General features: G+C 43.3%; 1 protein-coding gene across 21 annotated transcripts in view; it reads right to left on the bottom strand.

Moving 5' to 3' along the window:
* DOCK9 (dedicator of cytokinesis 9) overlaps window positions 1–22,743 on the bottom strand; it is a 283,179-nt gene that overhangs the window by 174,303 nt on the left and 86,133 nt on the right. For 8 of the 21 annotated variants that reach the window (XM_046028155.1, XM_046028153.1, XM_046028146.1 and 5 more), the window contains exon 1: window positions 1,322–1,570. The exons of the other annotated variants lie outside the window; for them this stretch is intronic. In XM_046028155.1, coding sequence (XP_045884111.1) covers window positions 1,322–1,447 — 126 coding nt within the window. In that variant the 5' untranslated portion in view covers window positions 1,448–1,570. Of the gene's footprint in view, window positions 1–1,321; window positions 1,571–22,743 lie in introns of those variants that run through there. 21 annotated transcript variants of the gene reach the window in all.

Below are 22,743 nucleotides of genomic sequence, written 5' to 3' on the forward strand. Positions count from 1 at the left end.
TATTTCTACACATCTGGAGAAACACTGACAAAAGACTTTTAAGAATATTCACAAGGGAATGCAAACCACACAACTTCCTCCAAGAAATCCTAAGTTACATCAGCGAGGAGCTTAAACCAGTTAAATCTACACGGCATGCGAGGGGCTCTAGCCCCTCAATGGATAAATGCACTATTGTGCTAGCAGAAAGGAATCCCAGATAATGAATAACATCTCTACACAATATACCGGGGGGAAGAAAACTAAATCACTCAGATAAAAATCTGCAGTGAAAAAGCCCATCATATTTAAAGACTTTCCCAGTGCACAGTTAGCAATATCATTTTGAAGGCAAAACAATGTGAGGCAGCCTCACGTGTCGCTGAGCAAAACAATTTAGTTCAAATCCAATCCATTATAGGGAAGTTTCAGTTCAGATATTAAAGACGCTAATTAAAAATTAAGTTAGTTAACCACTTTATAATAGCAACTTAACCTGTTTTTAAAAAAATCACTATATAAAAAAATCACTAACTACTAGTTTACCAGTCCCTCTAACAGATCATTTGAAAGGCTCAATTGTCCCCTCTGTAGTGCATGTTGGTGGTTTTTTTTCTTTTCTTTTCAGTTTGCTTAAAAAATTATGTGCCTTTATTGTACTAAAGAAATTCCAAGAGAGAAGCACAACCTACTCATCGATGATAACAACACAACCATTTTTCACATTCCTCCCTTTCAAAGTCTATCAGAGTTCTTTGAATTCATCCCAACTGCGATGAGCTCAGCTAATGACAAGAAGGAAAACATTTCCATCAGTTGGTTCAAAGTTTAGGTTATTTCTTACTGTGTCCGAGGCTAACCTATTAAAATGAGTGAGTGAGAACACACGGGATTTCAACAGTCACGTTCCTTAAAACTTCCCAGTGTCATCCTACTTGTCACAATAACAGAAATACATCACGTAGAAATGTTTTCATCTTGCAAAGGACTTCTTTGCCAGCTCCAGAGAAGGCGACTGCAATGTGCCTCCCTGGGTTCACGTCCGGCCAACATCGCAGCGAGGTGGGACAGAATTTTGAACAATACAAAGTTGTTGCTAGACAAAGCAGCCTCCTGGAAACCGCGGTCATCCACAGAAGGTCAACATATCTTTCCTCCCAAAGAAAAATCAAAGTGGAACCAAAGTGAATCTACAGGAGAAAAAAGGAGAGTTCACGAGAGACAGGCAGAGCAAGTTTTAAAGCCAGAGTGCCAGAAGGCGCTCAGCGCACACGCACACACACACACACTAAAAGCACTTGGTGGAGAAGACCACAGAAACGCTGTGGGCGACCGCTCTCACCAGCACTGGCCCCGCGCCCTCTGCTTCCTCTTCGCCCTGGGCTGCATCCTTGCATTGCAGGGGGGGTTCAATCACCAGCTCCTTCTTGACGCTTCTACTACTTGTCCTGCATTTATCAGCCTGCATTCTTGGCGGAAAACGCAAGTCAGAAAGTCTGCAACCCAGACAGCTGCGAGTCCCTGGCTGTGCAAGTCACAAGCATGCCCCTGGCCCGAGCACGGAGAGGAAGCCGGCTTCCCGAGCACAAGTGGACAGCCCGACGGCTGGGTCGGCGGAGTCGGCAGGGTGGGAGGGCATGCAGGCCAGGGCCAGCCCCCAGGGGTGTTACTACTGCTCCGAGAATGGGAGGCTCCCACACGCCGGCCGAAGGCAAACAGACCCGAACTGTACAATACATAGTGTGCTGTCTCTCTGATAGAGACCGGCCTCATTGTGTCTGTTCCACACGGCGTGGGCCAAATGGAGCCGAGTCCAAACAGTGCAGTGTTTAAAAGAAAATCAGTCACAGTTAGACTCTTTCATGATTATTTCAAGTCTGAACCTCCTGGAGTTGAAGGGACAGCGAGGTTGTCCGGGTGTCCTAAAATTCCTGTAGTTTCTGGGTGCTTCCCTTCATGTGACAGCCGAACACCAAATGCTTGGCTGATGGGCCAAGTGGGGAAGGGCAAAGAGTGAGGGGTCCCAAGGCCTGCACCTCACCGGCGCAGGTATAAGGAAAGCGTCCCTCCCTGGATGACAGATCTCAGCACAGCGAACTTGACTTAGCAACTATTTTAAGCCAGGAAGACAAGGTCATCGAACAGTCTCATAGGATGCTACCTATCACAGCAAATGTTTTTATTCAACAGAATATTACTTTGAATGCTTCAATAGGTGTGTCGGTAATGAGGGCAGGACGAGATACTAAGAGGGCTGCAGTAAACATGTAAGGCAGTGACTCTCCCTCCTGTCACTCAAGCACCAGGAATCCAGGGTGTGAATATTAACTGTGTAATAGCCACAAGGGTTCCACTAGGCCATTAAAAAAATTAATAGTTTCTACAATAATTTTTTTTAAACTAGCCCATTTCTGAACCTTGGGCAATCTTTCAGGGTAAATATAAACTCACTTGCCAAATCTAGGTTCTAAAACAGTATGACATATCGACTGTAAAAACCTATCTTCATAATATTACAAGCAGACCAAAACCAAAAACCAAAAAACAAAAAACCCCGAAGAGCCTCAGTTACATAAATACAGAATTGAAGTAGCAATTACATCAAAACTTAAAAATTATCCTATAAATCAGAGGAGGCAAGAAAATCTGAAGCCACACACTAAGCAGACAGACAGCCTCAGTAAAGTACAGCATAACCAACAATTTGAACAACTTCTTGAAATAGCTTGAGATGTTCTAAATATCCCAATTCTTCCTCAATTCCTCATTTTCATTAAGTCGCCAGCAGGTCAAGACTTTGAGAGAAATGCTATCCTGTGTATTTGGTCAAAATTACTTACAATCTGTAAGTAAGTAATTTAAAAGGTTATTTGTTGTATGAAGACTGCAAGTGCCCAGCATGGACAATTTTCGTAATCTTTGTAGCATCCAAGGAGGTAACATGGTTCTCCCCATTTTACAGATGCAGAAGCTGATACACAGAAGGGTTACACACGTGCGGAAGGTAACACAGCGAGCAGTGGCAATATGGATCCAGTGTATACACTCTTTTTTTTTTTAAAGATTTTATTTATTTATTTGACAGAGAGATCACAAGTAGGCAGAGAGGCAGGCAGAGAGAGGGAAGCAGGCTCCCCGCTGAGCAGAGAGCCCGATGCGGGACTCGATCCCAGGACCCTGAGATCATGACCTGAGCCGAAGGCAGCGGCTTAACCCACTGAGCCACCCAGGCGCCCCCAGTGTATACACTCTTAACCATGATTCGATGAAACAGTTGTCTGTTCCAATTATGCCAATTGCTAAAAAAAAAATAAAATATGTAAAAGCTACTCATCAGCAGCTGAAGGTGAAGGCAGTGTCTGGGTTTAATCAAGGTAATTTGGAGAAGGTAAACATAAAAATGGCATAACACAGTGCTAGGTCCATAGTAGGTATTCATTTAAAAGGTAACTATTGGGACGCCTGGGTGGCTCAGTTGGTTAAGCGGCTGCCTTCGGCTCAGGTCATGATCCTAGCGTCCTGGGATCGAGTCCCATATCGGGCTCCTTGCTCGGCAGGGAGCCTGCTTCTCCCTCTGCCTCTGCCTACTTGTGATCTTTCTCTCTATGTCTCTCTCTCTGACAAATAAATAAAATCTTTAAAAAAAAAAAAAAAAAAAAAAACCTTCCACTGACACCTCAGTGAAGGTACCATAAAAGGTAACTATTGTTACTGTTGTTGTTATTCCCAGCAGAAGAAATTGGCCCTTATCTTAAATTCCAGACTTTGGCTGTGTGAACTACAATGACAATTTCACCAACCATGGGACAGGACGCCACAAAATGCTTCGGCAATTTCAAAACAACTGGTCTTTCCGGTTCGCAGCTTGATTATGATAGCTGCCTCTGAACGGTGACCTTGAACCCCTGCGCTCATGCCACAAACCAGGCATCTTCTTCTTTTTTTTTTTTTTTAAGATTTTATTTATTTATTTGACAGACAGAGATCTGAAGTAGGCAGAGAGGCAGGCAGAGAGAGAGGAGGAAGCAGGCTCCCCGCTGAGCAGAGAGCCTGATGCAGGGCTTGATCCCAAGGCCCTGGGATCATGACCTGAGCAGAAGGCAGAGGCTTTAACCCACTGAGCCACCCAGGTGCCCCAAACCAGGCATCTTCTTAAGGTTTTCAAAATCTTAGCAATGAATTGATATTTCTTTTGTGATCAAGGAAAAAACTTCAAATTGGTTCTGAGCTTCCAGGTAGCCAGGACAGAGGTTAAGTTCCCTAATTCATATCACCAAAATGAGAAAACACTCCAAGGTAAAAAGAAAGAAAAACAAATTTTTTTAATTTCTCACACAGAGATTTGCATAAAAAGGGACTGATTCATGTACTAGTTCTCAACGTGTTTACAGGAAATGCAACAGCCAAGTTCACACCGCTTTCTCACCACCATCTGAGAGCATGATACTTAAATCCTGGATAAAGGAAAGCAATGCTGAGAGCAAGATGATCATGTAATCTACCACCTTCAAAAGGTCCAACTTATGAGAGAAGGAAATTCTCAGGACGGAGAAGAATGGAGATACTATTGCCAGCTTTCCTGCTACGTAACTTCTCAGGCAATGTCAAGTGCTCTGGTTCTCGGCTTGTTTAGGACAACCAACACTTCAGAAGTTTGCCAGTCTAGGGGAGTCACATGTACAGTATTTAACTCTCTAAAGGGTTTGTGAGACCGATGTCTGAGAACATGAGAGGGACATCTGGCCAGAGCAATCACAAGAGGAAATGCCATCTTAGAAGGATGGGAAGTAGGTGGCCAAGGGTTCCTTTGCAGCATTTCAAAGAACAAGGTATTTCCTGGACTTCTGGGTTCAAGTCCACCAACATTTACTGAGCTCCTACTGTCTAGCAACCTCAAGTTCTTTCACACATTAACTTGTACAATTCTTACAATAACAAAAACACCTACTAACATGTATTAAAGGTATGCAGAATTTTACTGTTTAAACAGAATGAAGTAAACCCTTTGGGAGGAGAAGGATGAAATGAATGCTTCTGTATATGAGTTTCAATTTTCAAGTTTTAATATTCACACAAATTATTTATACAGGCTGGGTACCCAAAACCATGAAATCTGTATAGAAAAATATGGAATTTTCCAAGAGCAATTTTTTACTGTAAGGAAGGCTAACTGTAGACTCTATGGCCCCCATCAGGAAGTTCCATCACATTCTGAGAAACAGGGAGCTTAAGACCCTCTGACCCCGGACTCCTACACATGGCTTAAGACCCAGTTTAAATGCTATCTTGATCCTCCTAGCCAGAACTGACTAGCTCCTCTTCTGCTAGCCATCTGGGTCTTCCTTTATTCACCTCTACTCTGGAGCTTTTCACAGTCCTCCTTTTATTAAGTTTGTACGGGTCACACTCTTCGATGAGACCATAAATTCATGAGGGCAGGAACTATACCTTAACCACCTGTGCACCTCCAGTATCTTAAGTCCTGCAAGCACTCAAAACACATTTGCTGAATTTAATGCTTCTGTTAGTTTTGTGTCTCTGGTTATCTTTATCTCTAAAATAAAATTTGGTAGTTGCAGAAATATGCCAACATTTTCATTTGCTAATGGCCCAAATTAAGGCAGAAGCATTCAACTGTTCAACACCTGAAACACAATGGACCATTTACTAATAATTAAAATGTTCCTCTCTCCCAGCTAAGAAAATGTTATCCTGCAAAACTTGCTAGACATTTTTTAGACAAAGGTATACTTGAAAACAGTACAAGTGAACCTTGAAGAAGTAGAAATAAAATTGTTTTTAGCAAGGAATTATATAAAATTTAAAACTGTGGGACACCTGGGTGGCTCAGTTGGTTAAGCAGCTGCCTTCGGCTCAGGTCATGATCCCAGCATCCTGGGATCGAGTCCCACATCGGGCTCCTTGCTTGGCGGGGAGCCTGGTTCTCCCTCTGCCTCTGCCTGCCACTCTGTCTGCTTGTGCTCACTCTCGCTCCTCTCTCTCTGACAAATAAATAAAATCTTTAAAAAATAATAAAAAATTAAAAAATAAAAACATAAAAAAATAAAACAAAAACTGCATTTTGCTGCAGCTAAAACCCATACAAGGAATAAATATCAATTACCTCAACAAAATTTTCACTCTCCTCATTAGGGACTCCCACCGTATCAGAAGGATATTTAAAACTTAACAATTAAGTTTAAAGATATATAGATATGATCAGAGACTTTAAATTTTATATATTTAAAATTTTATATATCTATGTATATAAATATATGCCTTTACAGTAAAAGTATATTGAAATAAAGTATCTACATAAAGAGACATACACCCATCTGAGGTAGAGACTTCAATATATATTAAATATATGTATCTAAATATTAAATAACTGTATACACACACACACACACACACATCTACTCCAAAGTGATCATCTCTTTTCTCTTGATCTGGGAAAATGTGACATAGTTAAGTACAAATTATTAAGAAAAATCACAAAAAGGAGCAAATGACTAACGATTTTCCACAGTGTACTGTTACTAGTCAGCGTGCCGGCCAAAGAAAAGAAAAGGTGTCAGGAAAATGATCTGGCCTTCTGAGAAAAACATACATAGAAAAACAGAAGGCACAAGCAGCAGCAAAACAGAACAGGATCAGAGGCCACAGATGCAGAGGGCGAAGTGACAAACAGTTATAGCAGAGGAGAGAGATTGTGACAAAAAGAGAAATAGGTGTGGGGGCAGGCAGAGGTGAGAGATGAAGGGGTTTTCTGCATTAGACCCTTGGGCCTCACTGAATAGTTAATATTTTAAAAAAAAAAACTGACAAAGTCTGATGTTCACTGCTATTTCTCTAGTCATCAGAGATTTAATCAAATGATCACAGAAATGAAATATGCATTATCATCTAGCCAGTGGTTCAGAGCCTAGAATCCAAGGCTGAACTTGGGGGGAAAGCGGTCTATGAACCCTCTGAAATTACATTCAAAATGTTGTGTGTGTTTGTGATTTTGCGGGGGGAAGAGGCCGGTGGAGTTTAGCACTCAGAGAAGGAGCCGAGGGAAGATCGCCCACTCACAGAATAAGGAAACGGGTCCAGAGAAATGAGCTAGAGAGCCGAGCAAAGCTTGGGCATACGAAGCTCTTCACTTCAGCAGGTTCAAATTCTGAGTAGAGGCAACAACAGCAATTTAAACACCAGGCCAGTTAAGTAAACAAGCCGACCGATGGCAATCAGCCCTGTCAACACCTGCAGCCACTCCTCTGTTCGGTGAAGGCCAAGTCAGCGACAGGCCGTCATAGGAAATGTAATGCCAGATGGACAACCCAAGGCCAAGAAAGTCTGCCTCCAAAACAGGGGAAATACAGTAACCAATACAAATTATGTTTTTTGAGAACTTTTAATGACATGAAGAAAATGCCCACAGGGGCACCTGGGTGGCTCAGTGACCTGCCTTCGGCTCAGGTCATGATCCCAGCGTCCTGGGATCGAGCCCCGCATCGGGCTCTCTGCTCAGTGGAGAGCCTGCTTCCCTTCCTCTCTCTCTCTGCCTGCCTCTCTGCCTACTTGTGATCTCTGTCAAATAAATAAATAAAATCTTTAAAAAAAAAAAAAAAAGAAAGAAAAGAAAATGCCCACAATAACATGCACATACAAGACTGAAAAAAAATGTGACTGCTGATTAACTCTGGTATGTGAGACTACTAGGAATTACTTTTCTCTAAAATCTTACTTTCTAAATTTTCTTCAAAAGCACTTATTACTTCTATATTCAGAAAAAAAAAAACAAACCCAAATATGCTGTATTGCAAAATAATGGTATAGAAAAAGCTCACATCAAGGTTTTGGCCCCCACTATAACTCAACAGCTGTGTGCTAACACTTGACCTCTCTGGGTCCCACAAACCCAGATATACTTTATTCTTTATAAATAAATATACTTTATTCGTATAAAGCGAAGGCCGTACACTAATAAAAATCTTTCCAGCTCTACATGTCGACATGAACTATTAAAACTTCCCTTACTGATGAGATGTAGGGGGAAAAAAACCATCCCACCAGAATGATGAACATTTTAAAATCACATTTCCCCAATGCACACAAAAAAACACAAAAACCAAACAGTGGCTCTATTTCTAAACGTGTCTGATGCTCAATGGAAGATGTCCGAAATGTGGAGGACCCTCCTCCAGGGGAGCAGGGGCCGAGCTGAGAGGCTGACAGATGACAAGGACTATGGGATGTTAAATGGGTGAGGAGGGGGAGCAAGGGGAGGCCGGCTGCCCTCTCTACACAGCTCTGGGGTAAGCAAGCTCACAGTGCTGGGACAGCAGGGCACAGGCCCTAAAGAAGGCTCCGTTTCCAGATGAAGCAATTAAAACAGGACGGTGCTTCCATTTCTAGAGACTGCTCCCTGGCACTGGCTTTGTGAATTCAGCACAACCTTACCACCCTGGGAGCCCCAGGTCCCTCCTCTGGAAAACAGGGTCCAGCATGTCCACCATTACCATTCTAACTAGATTCCGTGCATTCCGAAGACCCAAGTGGATCATGGATATGTCCCACTGCGTGCAGGAACACAGACTGCATGCAGCCACAATGTTCCAGAAGCTTCTCCGTTGAAGACAGCCCCACCCCAACCAGAGACATTCCCTCTCCCTGCTTCCCTTTCTCCACAGCCTCCATCACCATCTGGCATTCTGCATTCTACTTTCCTTATTTGTCTAATCCCAATTAAAAAAGAGAGAGAGAGAAAGAGAAGACGCTCTGTGAGTGCAGAGATTTTTGTCTATTTTGTTCACTGCTCTATTCCTAGGTCCTAATACAGGGTAGTTGCTTAAAAAATATTTCTTGGATGGATTTACTGAAGAGTTAGGATCCTAGCAATCTGGATAAAGAGCTTTTACGCTCTGCACACCAATATTTTTTCTATAAACTGTCAGTTTATTTTAAACACAATAATGATAATTCAGCCAACAGTGTCAATGATTTGTGTTAGAGATGGAAACTTACAAAGGCAAAGGAAAACATCATGTGCCTGATTTTTTTCAGGAAACGAAACTCCCAGCCTGGGTTACCAACACCCCGCCCGCCACACAGCGTCAACCCTGAGCAAGGCGTCACCCTGACGGGGCCATCCCAGCGCATTTGATGTCCCCCTGTCAGCTTTAAGCACTGCAGCAAGGGCAGGGGTATGTGGTGTGTACAGAGAAGGCAGTCCATAAATGCTTGCTTAGAAAATAAATGATAAATTGCCTCACTCTGGTTTGATTTGTCACAGACCCACGCCTCACAGGAGTTGAAATGAAGGATTTTCTAACTTTCCTCACTACATGAAACGGTTGAGGCTAAGGGCTGGGAAACATATGCATAGTGAGAAAAACCACCGAAAGATTTTTTTTAAGCACTGAAGTTTTTCTTTCTAAATTAAATGCCTCATTCCATTATAAACAGAAGACAAATATCCACTCCTTCACTTCTCCCCATATGTGCACCTCCCAAAGCAACCTAATGAAAACCACAAATAACCACCCTCCAAGTTTATGGGTTCCGTGCAATCTCTGTATATGTTAACATTACTTAACGCGTGTTCCATCAGTGATGGTGTGGTACAAAAGTGGTGGACCCCCGTGACTGACAGATGATGGAGATGGGGCAAGCTGGCAGGGGGCACAGGGCTGTGACTCCCAGGTGTCACGGTTCATGGCCATGAGCTACCTACCCCCGGGGCAGGAGAGAGACAGGCCTCCAGGCAAAAGCTGGACACTTACTTTGGCAAAATCGAAAACACCCCCAGGCTTCGGAAAGTCCACCAGGAGGAAACTTGGCAAAGTGAGTTGCAGGCTACCCCCTAGGACTTCTGGCTTAATTAAACTGGCATTTAAAAGACAATGACCATTTACAATCATCCCAGTTCCCCAACAATGATTGGAAAGTCCCCGCTTTTAAAAAGCGGTAGATTATGTCCCTTCCATAAGATAAACTCATCAGTAGGGAAGATGATGTGTCCCTTCTCATCCTGCCGCCTAAAGCAGTCTTCCACTTCTTCCAAGCTCATTGTGATGGATTTCCGATGTAAAAGTAAGAGATTGCCAAGGAATAGGAAACAAAGCCAGTTGTAGGGGGCTCCAACGTTATTCCTGGACAACACATCCTGACAAGCCAAACTTTCCCCCATGAGAGCTTGTAAAAATATGGAACTCATCTTAATGAATTTCTTCATAGATATGCTACAAATAAAGGGACCAGAGCAGGAGATACAAACACAGTGTGTGGGGAGGGCCAATGACAAAACCGCCCACCTCTGCACTGCCAAATCAAAACACACACAACCACCTTAGAGACCAGTGGTGGCGGTGGTGGCGACGGTGACGGTCATGGAGCTGTGGCCACCTCTGGTCCTTTACTGAGGTTGCTGAATAGTCCTGTTACTTCTGTTACATTCCTGAAGTTTTATATATGCAGCACAGTGGGCTTCAGCGGTCCCCTCTCAAACAAGGGGAAAAACATTTCCGGGAAAAGTTATGGTTAAAAGGGACAAGGCGATAGTTCATCAAGCTCTGAAAACTTGAACACCAGTGGTTGTGAATATTCCACTGCCCCTCCGCAATGAGGGGCCAGATCTTAGAGTCCCTCTGCTCATTCAAAACTAGAAAGTAAAATAAACACAAAGCAAACAAGGTTTCCAATAAGCACGTAGGAGCCCTCCAGGCACACACTTCCATTTATGCTTTGCCAAGACCTAAATCTATAAGTCAATACTCACTTATTACTATTAGTTTGTAACTGTCACACAAGAATTTCAACACAGAAGAGAGGAGGAAAGGGAAGCGCATGAGTGGCTTGCGGGGATGGCAGAGGTGGGCAAGGAAAACATTGCCCGAGTCCCTACTATGTGCTTGGCCCTCGACATATATCCTCATTTAATTCAGTTCAATTAACCTTTACAATAGTAACACTAGATTAGGCATTTTTGTTTGTAGCAACTGGTGTTCTTTTAAGGTAAATAACTTACCTTAAGTTTGCATTGTTACTATGCTCCAAAACCAATCTTAAACCTGATAACTAAATAGATAACTTCATCTCCCTTTTGAACACACATCTCCTTAGGGGAGCAACCGAAATTTAATGTTAATAGCGGTTGTGTCTGAAATACAGAACAAAAGCTTTTATTTACCCTTCTTTCTACCTACCTATATATTTTAAACTTTCCTCATAATAAGCATGAATTACTTTAAACTAAATACATCTTCAAACTTTTTTTAAATTTTAAATTTATACTTTAAAACTTTTTTATTATTATTTGGGAAATCTTTAAAAATCATGTAATGCATACAACTGCTCCTCCAGGGGCAGGACTGGGGAGAGGTTAGTGAGGCATACAATTCCAGAGCAGAATCTCAGAAAGCACTAAAAACTCAGCAATCAAGATTGATGAAATTCAATGAAATTCTCAGGTAAAAATCAAAATTAATGCCAAAAAAAGCCACGACAAACAAAACTTGAAATGCAGATGGGATCAGAATGGGATTGCGTCAGGCTCCAATATGGCCCCACTTAGCAATCGCTTACTCTGTGCCAGGCACAGTTGATACACAGTATATTTATTCCTCCCTCAACCCTGAGACAGTTACTCTTATTTTACATATGAGGAAATAAGCCACAAAAGTTAAGGAATTAGGGGCGCCTGGGTGGCTTGGTGAGTTAAAAGCCTCTGCCTTCGGCTCAGGTCATGATCCCAGAGTCCTGGGCTCTCCACCCCGCAGGGAGCCTGCTTCCCCCTCTTTCTCTGCCTGCCTCTCTGCCTACTTGAGATCTCTGTCTGTCAAATAAATAAATAAAATCTTTAAAAAAAAAAAAGTTAAGGCGTTAATCCAAGGTCACAGAACTGGCCCAAGGTCACAGAGCTGGTACATGCCGAAACAACTTTAAACAGGCTAATAAAAGGTAATTTTTACTTTTCTTCACTGTAAAAATAAGTCAACATCTATGTTTAAAACAGGGGTGCCTGGGTGGCTCAGCTGGTTAAGCATCTGACTTCCACCCACATCACGATCCCACAGTTCTGGGATCGAGCCCCTCTCCCACTGCCTCTCCTCCTGCTTGTGCTCTCTTGTTCCCTCTCTGTCAAATTTAATAAAAAAAAAAAAAAAAAAAAAAAAAAAATCTTTAAAACAGGTCTACAAGTGACCAGCTTGTCAGATCAAGATTTAAACTCAAGTTCAACATACGTTCTTCTTCCTAAAATGATTAAGGAATACTGAGGCTATTTGGGCAAAGGACCAAAATCCCACTCTACTGAAACGTCCTTTATCTTACTTAATTGTTCACACAGAAGTGAAACCTCCTAATGGTTCAAAGTATGGAACAGACAGAGTGAGGGCAAAGGCTTTCCTCTCATTTTAATTCCCCACAGGAAGGAAGTTAGAAACAAACAGTATGACCTGGGGATCGGCTCCCAGAGCAAAGCAGTTTCTCCGGGGCTAAACTGGAATGACTCCCCAGTGACACCCCTTCCCCAGGTGGCCTCCGTGGTCTCCCCTGCCCTCCTCACCACTGCCTGCCCCAAACCTTAGGCACAAAGACCACTGAGTGTCTGTACCGCCTCCTCACACCTCCAGAAATGCTGCCTGTTAATCTGGAATGTCCCCTTAACACCTCCTAATCTTAACCTGTCAAATGTCGGCGGCTTCTGTATTATACAGATTCCAGAAACCACCTAAAACTTCTGCATTTGGAATCTTGCGCTGTATTTTTCACAGCACCCAGATGATACCTACGCTAGAGGCTTTCATCCCTCTATGTCTGAGAATCACTGATCCTAATTTATTAACTTGAAAGAGACAAGAACACCCATCACGTTTAAACACAGATGCAATGGAAGGAGACCTGACTTTTGTCAAGTTAATGTTGTTTTTGCCTCTAGCAAAGCACTAACATTAAGACAGTTGGGAGTTTTCCTGGAGGAATGTTACATTCTGCCTGCCTCGAGTTTTTGTCAATGGGCTGCAGGTTATAAGCAAATTTAATTTTATCGACATTTCCTTCTGCTTCTGTTCCCCACATCACCTACGCCAAAGGCTTTCTCATCCATCTAGGTCTGAGAATCACCGATCCTAATTTATTATCTTAAAAGAGACAAGAACACCCACGATGTTTAAATGCAGATCCGATACAAGAAAACGCGGCTGGCCTCCCAGACAGGTCTCTGCACAGGTACGACAGGACAACCGCACTTGGCTGCAAGTCAGGGGTGGTGTGAGGATGAGGCCAAAAGCTTGCATATTCTCCGCAGGACGGAACACACACTCTAAGCGCATCAGAACACTGCGGCAGGTTTTGACTCATTAATGACTGCCGGACTTTGGGGGAAAATACAACTTTGTGGGTAGATTCTTCCACCAGTACTAACCGTCACCCACCTTCCTCTGTCCCTTTCCCCCCAATCCCTGCCAAAATGACATGCCTTTCAATTCCGAGCCAGTAAGAAAGGCCCTACAGAGCAGTACAAGCTTCACAGATCTCTCAAATACTTTCAGGGGTGTGATCATAAACCGAAACTCTTGCTTATTAGCACAATACCTCCCTGAAGAGAACACAGAACAAAACCCACCCTAGGGCTTTGTGGCCTCGAACCCTTTCACAAACACGTTGTTTGCCAGCTCAGTTACAGGCTCTCATTCAAGTTCAAACGTGTGACCTTTATGGTTGAGAACTAAAAGCAATAAAGCAATCTATTTAGAGAAAGGCAACCTGCATTGCTAAGGATTTCCTCCTCCCTACCCCATAAGAGGAATAAGATGCCAAACTTACATCCTCCATATGTATCCTCCACAACTCACTGCAATTAGGCCAGTAATGCAAAACAAAAATACTCCTCACCCAGTTACAGGCTTTATTTTCCTTTTAAAGAGAATCTCTCACTCAGATATGTACATGAGATTGATGACAACTTTCATGAGCCTTCTCAGTCCCTGATTTAAGACCTGAAGGCAGTAAAATAAACAAAAAACCTTAAAGAAGTTTTGTTTCGCAGCAGTTTTAAATGGAGACCGCGTTAACACTTTCCCCAACATCTCGTTTTGAAATAGCTACAGCCTATTAATCTGGGAAACACAGGACTTCCAGACTGACTGCAATACATTTAAGTTGACCAAAAGTGTCGGCAGATGCCGCTCCCCAGACCTGACAGGCCACCTCCAAGTCCCCACTTGTTTCGGGGACAGCTGCTCATCAAATGAGGACACCAAACTATCGATGGTCAAGCTCTTTTCGGCTCCAACTTTCTGTAACTCAGTGATGCATGTTACCACTGTGGCTAAGTGGGCTTACTTTGTCCTTCTGTGGGACACCACGTTTGTCATATTCTGTGTGACCCAGCAGTCACCACCTAAGAGAACTTCCGAGGAACATTCACTAAAGTAGTTAATGGAACGCTCTCCGTATTTACTCAATCCATTTGTGAGCGAGCTGATTCGGGCGTTAACTCTCCTGCCTGCTCCATCAATGCTCCGCAGGCATTTTTCAAAACCAGGGGGCTCAGGGCAGGACTGAGAGGGGAGGAACAGACAATCCAGTGAGGGACCAAGATGAAGGGCTGTAAACAAGTAACTTCAATACCATGAGTGGCTGAAGAAACAGTCTACCCTCGTGTTGTCCAACATGCTTGCCCCTAGTCCCATGCGGCCACCCAGTATCTGACGTGTGACCGGTCAAACTGATAAGCTCTGTGTATAAAATAAACACTGCATTTCAGAGGCTTTGTATGAAAAGAAAGAATGTAAAATATCCTAAGTTTTCACTGATTACATGCTGGAAAATACTTTGAATAGACTGGGTTAAATAAAACATCATTAAAATTCATTTCACCTGTTTCTTTTTACTATTTTTTTAATGTAAAGCTGCACATGTGACTGGCACTGTATTTTAATCAGACACTGCTGGGCTAGATGCGCCCCGTCCGGGGTTGTCTTGCTGGGCAGACACAAAGACCACACAGTTTCCCATCTCAGCTGTTGGGGGAAACTAATGTGACTGGGTTCTGGCCAAAAGAACCTAAGAAATATGAGGGAGCAGAGTCTAGGTGCCACCATGAAACAAGGTGCACAGCCATCCCAGCTCATTCTCCTCATGGGCCACGGAAAGCAGACTCTGCAAGAGGCCCCGCGCCACGGGGAAGCCACAGGGAAGCCACGGATGTGGAGCCACAGATTCCTGAATCGTCACAGAGAAGACGGCCCAATGTACACCCAATGGGATCTTGTCACAAGTGACAAGTAAATACAAATACTTAGAGCATTACACTACTGTCATTCGGTTACAGGAAAAGTTGAGGGATGACTACGTGCTCCAGAATTCTCAGGATAGGGGCGCCTGGGTGGCTCAGTTGGTTAAGCATCTGCCTTCAGCACAGGTCGTGATCCCAGAGTCCTGGGATTGAGGCCCACATCAGTCTCCCTGCCTGGCAGGAAGCCTGCTTCTCCCTCTCCCCCTCCCCCTGCCTGTGTTCCCTCTCTCCCTGTGTATCTCTCTGTCAAGTAAATTTTTGAAAATCTTAAAAACAAACAAAAAAAAGGAATTCTCAGGATAAGCTTCGGAGGTTAGGTGCATGCGAACGGCGCAGAAACCTGTGGTTCTCCAACTCCACGGGGTCAGAAGCACTCAGAGAGCTGGTTACAGTATAGACTGCTGGGCCTCTTTAATCCTCTCTAGGAGGATGGAGTTAAGGAAGGGGGGAGGGTGGTCAGCATCAGCCCCTCCCTGCCCCGCAGCTCCCTCCCCAGCAGCAGGTAGGGAGGGCATCTGAGCACCCGCATCTCTGGCTGCTCCAGGCGCTGCTGACGCTGCTTGTCTGGGGACACACCTTGAAACCCAGGGTCCTAAAGGAAGCACGTGGGGAACAAGTGAGGGATGGGGGGTTAGAAAAGTAGAGACTTACATCCCGCAGTCAGGAGTTTGAATACTCCCTCCTCAATAACTATAAAGCAGAACTTCCCTTCCCACAGCATATGCACTAATAAAAAATAATTGAAGTAAATGGGAGTATCAGCTAATACTTCAATTTCCTACAAAATTCCTGGGGAAATGACAGGGGCACAGTAGAGTAAGTTGACCACTGCGGGCCAAGTGTGAGACTCCAAAACCCTAATTCTTGGGTCAACCACCTAGTTATTATAAACTTGCTATGTGACCTAAGAAATGAGATAACCACGGGATAGCTGCCGCGGTTGTGCTATTAGCTGAGGAACATTTGCCTTCGACCTACTTCACAGAAACCTTTGCGAGATTAGATGTGGGGATTTAAAAAAAAAACAAAAACAAAAACAAAAACGTGTTCTAGGAAAAGGTATATAATTTACCTGCAAAGATGTCTATTATTTTAACCAGGCACTACTCAACCTGGTAAGATGCAAATGACTGTCTTGGAGAGAAGCAACCGGAGCTGACCAACAGCACGGAGGAAGACAGGGACCATGAGGAACAACATTAACTTCACTGGGAATCCTTCCCAGTAGCACGATTTTTTTTTTTAAGATTTTGTTTTTATTTATTTATTCATGAGAGAGAGAAAGAGAGCGAGCACAAGCAGGGAGAGCGGCAGAGGGAGAGGGAGAAGCAGGCTCCCTGGTGAGTAGAGATCCCAATGTGGGGCTCAATCCCAGGACCCTGAAATCATGATCTGAGCCGAAGGCAGACACTTAACCATCTGAGCCCCCCAGTAGTACAATTCTGAGTGCGCTCCTTTCCATATTCAAGACAGACAACAACAAAACAAAACAGTTCCTAACTCACTCAACTGGATTAAAAGCCAGATGTTGGCACCCTCTAAGTAGCTATAAAATATGGCCGTGGAAGAGACAACCTCTTAAATCACTGTTTGTACTGCATCCAAATGAATGCTGGGGAACAGATTTTACTAAGTGTTTTTCTTTCTAACAGTGCAAGGAGGAAGAGTTCTGTTTGAGCTAAATATAATCTCAACATAGAAATCTAATGGTCCCTTTGTGATCATTCAGAGGGGGAAAGTGATTAAAACAGTTTGTTTAAAAAAAAAACAGTTTATTAAATGTTTTCTCTCACTGTAGTTAGAATTAGATGAATAATACATGGAATTTGCTTATGTCAAAACTGCAGGGGAGTCAACTGCTTTTACCTCAAAGAGAAAAAAAGTGTGGTATTACTTTCAGCAATATTCCTTAATATCATCAAGCTGCAAAATGAGAAGATACCCTTTTTACCACCCTTAATTCACAACTTTGTCGAAGAAGTTTCACATATATTGTCAATTTTATTTTTATCAGGGCACTGTCATAGGTTTCCAGTATCTGTTGTGCCATGTAATAAATACTGAAATACAAAACCCAAATAACATTGATCGCTACCAATGCTTCCTAAAGAAGAGCTATTTAAAATACACACCCAAACATACTTGAAACTAGAAATGGCAATCTTAGAATTTTTTTTTAAGATTTTATTTACTTATTTGAGAAAGAGAGAGACAGAGACAGTGACAGCAAGAGAGAGCACAAGTCAGGAGGAGAAGGAGAAGCAGGCTTCCCACTGAAGGGGCCCAGTGCAGGGCCTAATCCCAGGACCCTGAGACCATGATCTGAGCCAAAGGCAGCTGCTTAACCGACTGAGCCACCCAGGTGCCCCACAATCTTAGAATTTTTTTAAAAGCTTTTAAATCTTGGGGTACCTGGGTGACTCGGTTGAGCATCCAACTCTTGGTTTCAGCTGAGGTCATGATCTCAGGGTCCTGAGATAGAGCCCTACATGGGGCTCCACACTCGGTGGGGAGTCTGCTTGAGATATTCTTTCTCCCTCTCTCTGCCTTTTCCTTTGCCCCTTCCCACACTCATGCACATTCTCTCTCTCTTTCTCTCTCCATCTCTCTCTCTAAAATAAAAAAATACATGTTTAAAAAATTTTTTTGATCTTTAGGAGCTCACTACATTTTCCTCATTTCTGCACAGATCTGAAACAGCTTTGTCATGATCAGAGTACCAGGCACTTGGGAACCTAGGAAGGAAGCAAACAAATGCCCATAGGACTGCATGGGTGATCGCCTAGCTCCTTGCGAAGGCGGGTTTGTGTTGGTCTGAAAGTAAAATTAAGGAAGCTTTCTGGCTGGTGAACATGTGGAGAAGTGTAGAGAACGGCAGGCTGGAAAACAGCATGGAAGCGCCATGCCCCTTTCCCCATAGCTTGCCCTTCCCCGTAATCTCACCCTGTACCTCTTTTCCATCTGGCCGTTCTTGAGTTCAGATGCTGGAAAGGGGGAAGCCATATATTGCTGACACCACTCCTGCTTTTGGAACGTAACAAGAATAGAGGCCTGCAAACCTGAGTGGCCTCATCCTGGGAGACCTTTCATATGACATGCTGATGGACTAGATAGTTATTGATGACTGAACAAGATTCTAGTACTGTGCCAGGATCCTTTGACCTTTACGAATGTTTTCTTACAAGGGTTCCTTGTTTGAAGCCCAGGGAGTGGACTGTGATACTGTTATTTATAATAAGAAATATGTATTTGGTCTTTGTCCCCTTTCTGACACAGAGCTCCTATAAACATAAAACTAAAAAAATTTAAAAAAATTAAAAATTGGATTGGTGCTGGGGCTCCTGGCTGGCTCAGTCGATTAAGCATCCGACTCTTGATTCTGTCTCAGGTCATGATCTCAGAGTTGTGGGACTGAGCCCCACAACGGGCTCCATGCTCAGCGTGGAGCCTGATTAAGATTCTTTCTCTCCGAGGCGCCTGGGTGGCTCAGTGGGTTAAAGCCTCTGTCTTCGGCTCAGGTCATGATCCCAGGGTCCTGGGATCGAGCCCCACATCGGGCTCTCTTCTCCGCGGGGAGCCTGCTTCCTCCTCTCTCTCTGCCTGCCTCTCTGCCTGCCTCTCTGCCTAGTTGTGATTTCTCTCTGTTAAATAAATTTAAAAAAAAGATTCTTTCTCTCCCTCTCCCTCAGCCCCTCCCCACCCACTCTCACCCTCTCTCTTGCCTCTCTAAAAAAATAAAAAGTCAGGGGCACCTGGGTGGCTCAGTAGGTTAAAGCCTCTGCCTTCAGCTCAGGTCGTGATCCCAGGGTCCTGAGATCGAGCCCCGCATTGGGCTCTCTGCTCAGCAGAGAGCCTGCCTCCCCCGCTCTCTCTCTGCCTGCCTCTCGCCTACTTGTGATCTGTCAAATAGATATAAAAATCTTTAAAAAAATAATAATAATTTAAAAATTTTAATTTTAATTTTAAAAAATTGGATTGGTGCTTCAAACTTAAGTTAAAAAGAAAAATCAATGAGCCAGACTTCATTTACTTCAGAGACATCCAAAATGAGATGCCCAAGGCAGGTGAAGGGCTGTTGGCATGAGTCTCGAGAGAAGCTGGGGTGCTCACACCATCTCCTAGATGGAAGCTCTGATATAGACAGGCACCTGCTTCTGCCGATCCCAGGTATGTCTGGAGCACTCACCCTTCGAACTACAGACTGAACCCAAAGCATCAAGTATTCTAATCTAGTGGTTCTCAAATGCAGGCAATTTCACCTCCTGTGGAGGCCACTCAACAGAATCCAGAGGCATTTTTGGTTCTCAAACCTTGTGGAAGAGGGGTTTGATACTGGAATCCAGTCGGTACAGGCCAGGGATTCTCCTAATACCCTACAATGCCCAAGTCAGCCCCTACAGCAATGAATTATCCAGCCCCAAATGTTCGAAGTGCTGAGACTAAGAAACCTGTACCAATTCTTCAGAGGAATTACTTCTCAAATGGACAGACCTCCTTCTGCAACAAGAAAACCTGTTTCCCAAGGGTTCAGTATATTCATACAATCATAATTACGTTACTTATAATCATACATGCATGTGTATATTTTATACACACACACACACACACACACACACACACACACACCCATAAATACTGACAACTCTGTCCCTTATCAAGGTCAATTAATGATCTTTGTTCCTTCCTCCCAACTGTGCGCCTAATTTTCTATAGATCAAGTGGTAGTTCCTGTTCCCTGTTCTCTTCATACCTTCTTTTGCATGACTTCTGAGAAAAAACTAGGAACATGCTCAGCAAAAATCCAGACCTTATACCCGGTAACTGAGTCTTCATAAGTGTCAAAAATATATCATTATTACGTTTTAGAATAGTATATTCTAGAAGCCCAACAATATTAAACATCGTTTCATGTTTCTGTTCACTTTAAATCATAAGCAAGTATAAAATGGTGAGAAGTTAGTGAGGTATGGTTGCTACCACTATACCAAGAGGAAACTGTGTAAATGACCTAGGGTATTCTAAACAAATGTATGCATAGAAAAAAAAAGTCACTAGAATCTATATCATGCTGTTAGAAGTCTATCTGCTAGAAGGGCAATGGTCATCTACCATGAGGGACAATGTGTAGGTCACCATCAAGGACACCAAGTCCAACCATGACAAAACATCTTTTCCCGGGGGGACCTTTATCTGTGGACATTATACTGACATCATTCATTCATATAAAGCTAATGCCAGGGTACGCTTTCAAGTGAGAACATTACAGGGGTTCATCACATATGCCATCACGTAGGCTAAGAGAAAGGAGATCAGGGGAACCTGTTGACTGCCCGGCATACACAAAACTCACAACAGAATCAATCCAGAAAGGAACTGGCAAATGAATTACACTAGAAGGAAAGGAGAAGATGGTTAACCAATCTGGGATCAATAAAGCCTTCTCTACATAGGCAGTAACCTCTTCGATATCAGCCACAGCAACTTCTTTCAAGATATGTCTCCAAAGGCCAAGGAAACAAAAGCAAAAATGAACTTTTGGGACTTCATCAAGATCAAAAGCTTCTGCACAGCAAAGGAAATAGTCAACAAAACAAAAAGGCAACCCACGGAATGGGAGAAGATATTTGCAAATGACAGTACAGACAAAAGGTTGATATCCAGGATCTATAAAGAACTCCTCAAATTCAACACACACAAAACAGATAATCATATCAAAAAATGGGCAGAAGATATGAACAGACACTTCTCCAAGGAAGACATACAAATGGCTATCAGACACATGAAAAAATGTTCATCATCACTAGCCATCAGGGAGATTCCAATTAAAACCACATTGAGATACCACCTTACACCAGTTAGAATGGCCAAAATTAGCAAGACAGGAAACATCATGTGTTGGAGAGGATGTGGAGAAAGGGGAACCTTCTTACACTGTTGATGGGAATGCAAGTTGGTGCAGCCACTTTGGAGAACAGTGTGGAGATTCTGTAAGAAATTAAAAATAGAGCTTCCCTATGACCCTGCAATTGCACTACTGGGTATTTACCCCAAAGATACAGATGCAGTGAAAAGAAGGGCCATCTGTACCCCAATGTTTATAGCAGCAATGGCCACGGTCGCCAAACTGTGGAAAGAACCAAGATGCCCTTCAACGGACGAATGGATAAGGAAGATGTGGTCCATATACACGATGGAGTATTATGCCTCCATCAGAAAGGATGAATACCCAACTTTTGTAGCAACATGGACGGGACTGGAAGAGATGATGCTGAGTGAAATAAGCAGAGAGAGTCAAGTATCATATAGTTTCACTTATTTGTGGAGCATAACAAATAACATGGAGGACATGGGGAGATGGAGAAGAGAAGGGAGTTGAGGGAAATTGGAAGGGGAGGTGAACCATGAGAGACTATGGACTCTGAAAAACAACCTGAGGGTTTTGAAGGGGCAGGGGGTGGGAGGTTGGGGGAACCAGGTGGTGGGTAATAGGGAGGACACGTATTGCATGGAACACTGGGTATGGTGCAAAAACAATGAATACTGTTATGCTGAAAAGAAATAAAAAAAAAATAAAATAAAATATGGCCTTCTCTAAGGAAGATACTCTTAAGCTGTGGCTAGAAGGAAGAATGAATTCGAACAAAGAATGGCTGAATTAGTATGAATTGGGGGTGAGAGTATATGCAAAGGCTCTGGGGCACAAAAGCGCTTGCCCCTTTTGGGGAGCTGAAAACCACTCAGTTTTAGTGCAGACGTGCAGGGGAGAACAGCACATGCTGAACCTGGTAGGGTAAGCAGAGTGCACATACACTGAGAGATGTATCAAGGATTTTGTGTTTTAGCCTGAGCTAAATGGGAAACCACTAAAGGGTTTTAAGCAGAAAATGTCACATGGCCATAGGAGCATGGAGATGAGAACTGAGTTTCAGATGCAGGTATGATAGGAGACCATGAATCAGCAGATGGTAGTTAAAACAATCAAAGTGAACAACACCACCTAAGAAGATGCTCCCCCAGGACCGAGCCTCTAGCAACACAGGAGATAGTAACAATCACCACACCCCCTTCTCACCCACACTGTGTCCATGGTGCAAACCAGCACTACACAGTGGTCTCACATCTTCTTCCAGATCGTGAGTACTGAAAGCAATTTGCCAACAGCTGACTTCTACCTTCTAAAGTCATCCTGAGCTAAGACCAAGACTAATATTACGTAGTTATTTAACTTTACATCTAGTTCTACCCCATACTCCAACTGGACTGTGCTTTGTATTTCCTTAATGATCTATGTATATTCCAACCGTCTATTTCAAAACCAAAGAACTTCTGACTTGGAAGAGATCATCTAATGCCAATCTTTCTTTCCACAAGAGGAAAAGGGAGCTCATTCATCTGGTCAAGGTCTGTCCATACTGGTGACAGGCTGTTTTGTTACAGACGGATGACTATGACCATACTGCCTAATTTCCAATTTTTTT

This window comes from Meles meles, chromosome 14 (genome assembly GCF_922984935.1).
Source record: "Meles meles chromosome 14, mMelMel3.1 paternal haplotype, whole genome shotgun sequence".
Taxonomy (NCBI): Eukaryota; Metazoa; Chordata; class Mammalia; order Carnivora; family Mustelidae; genus Meles; species Meles meles.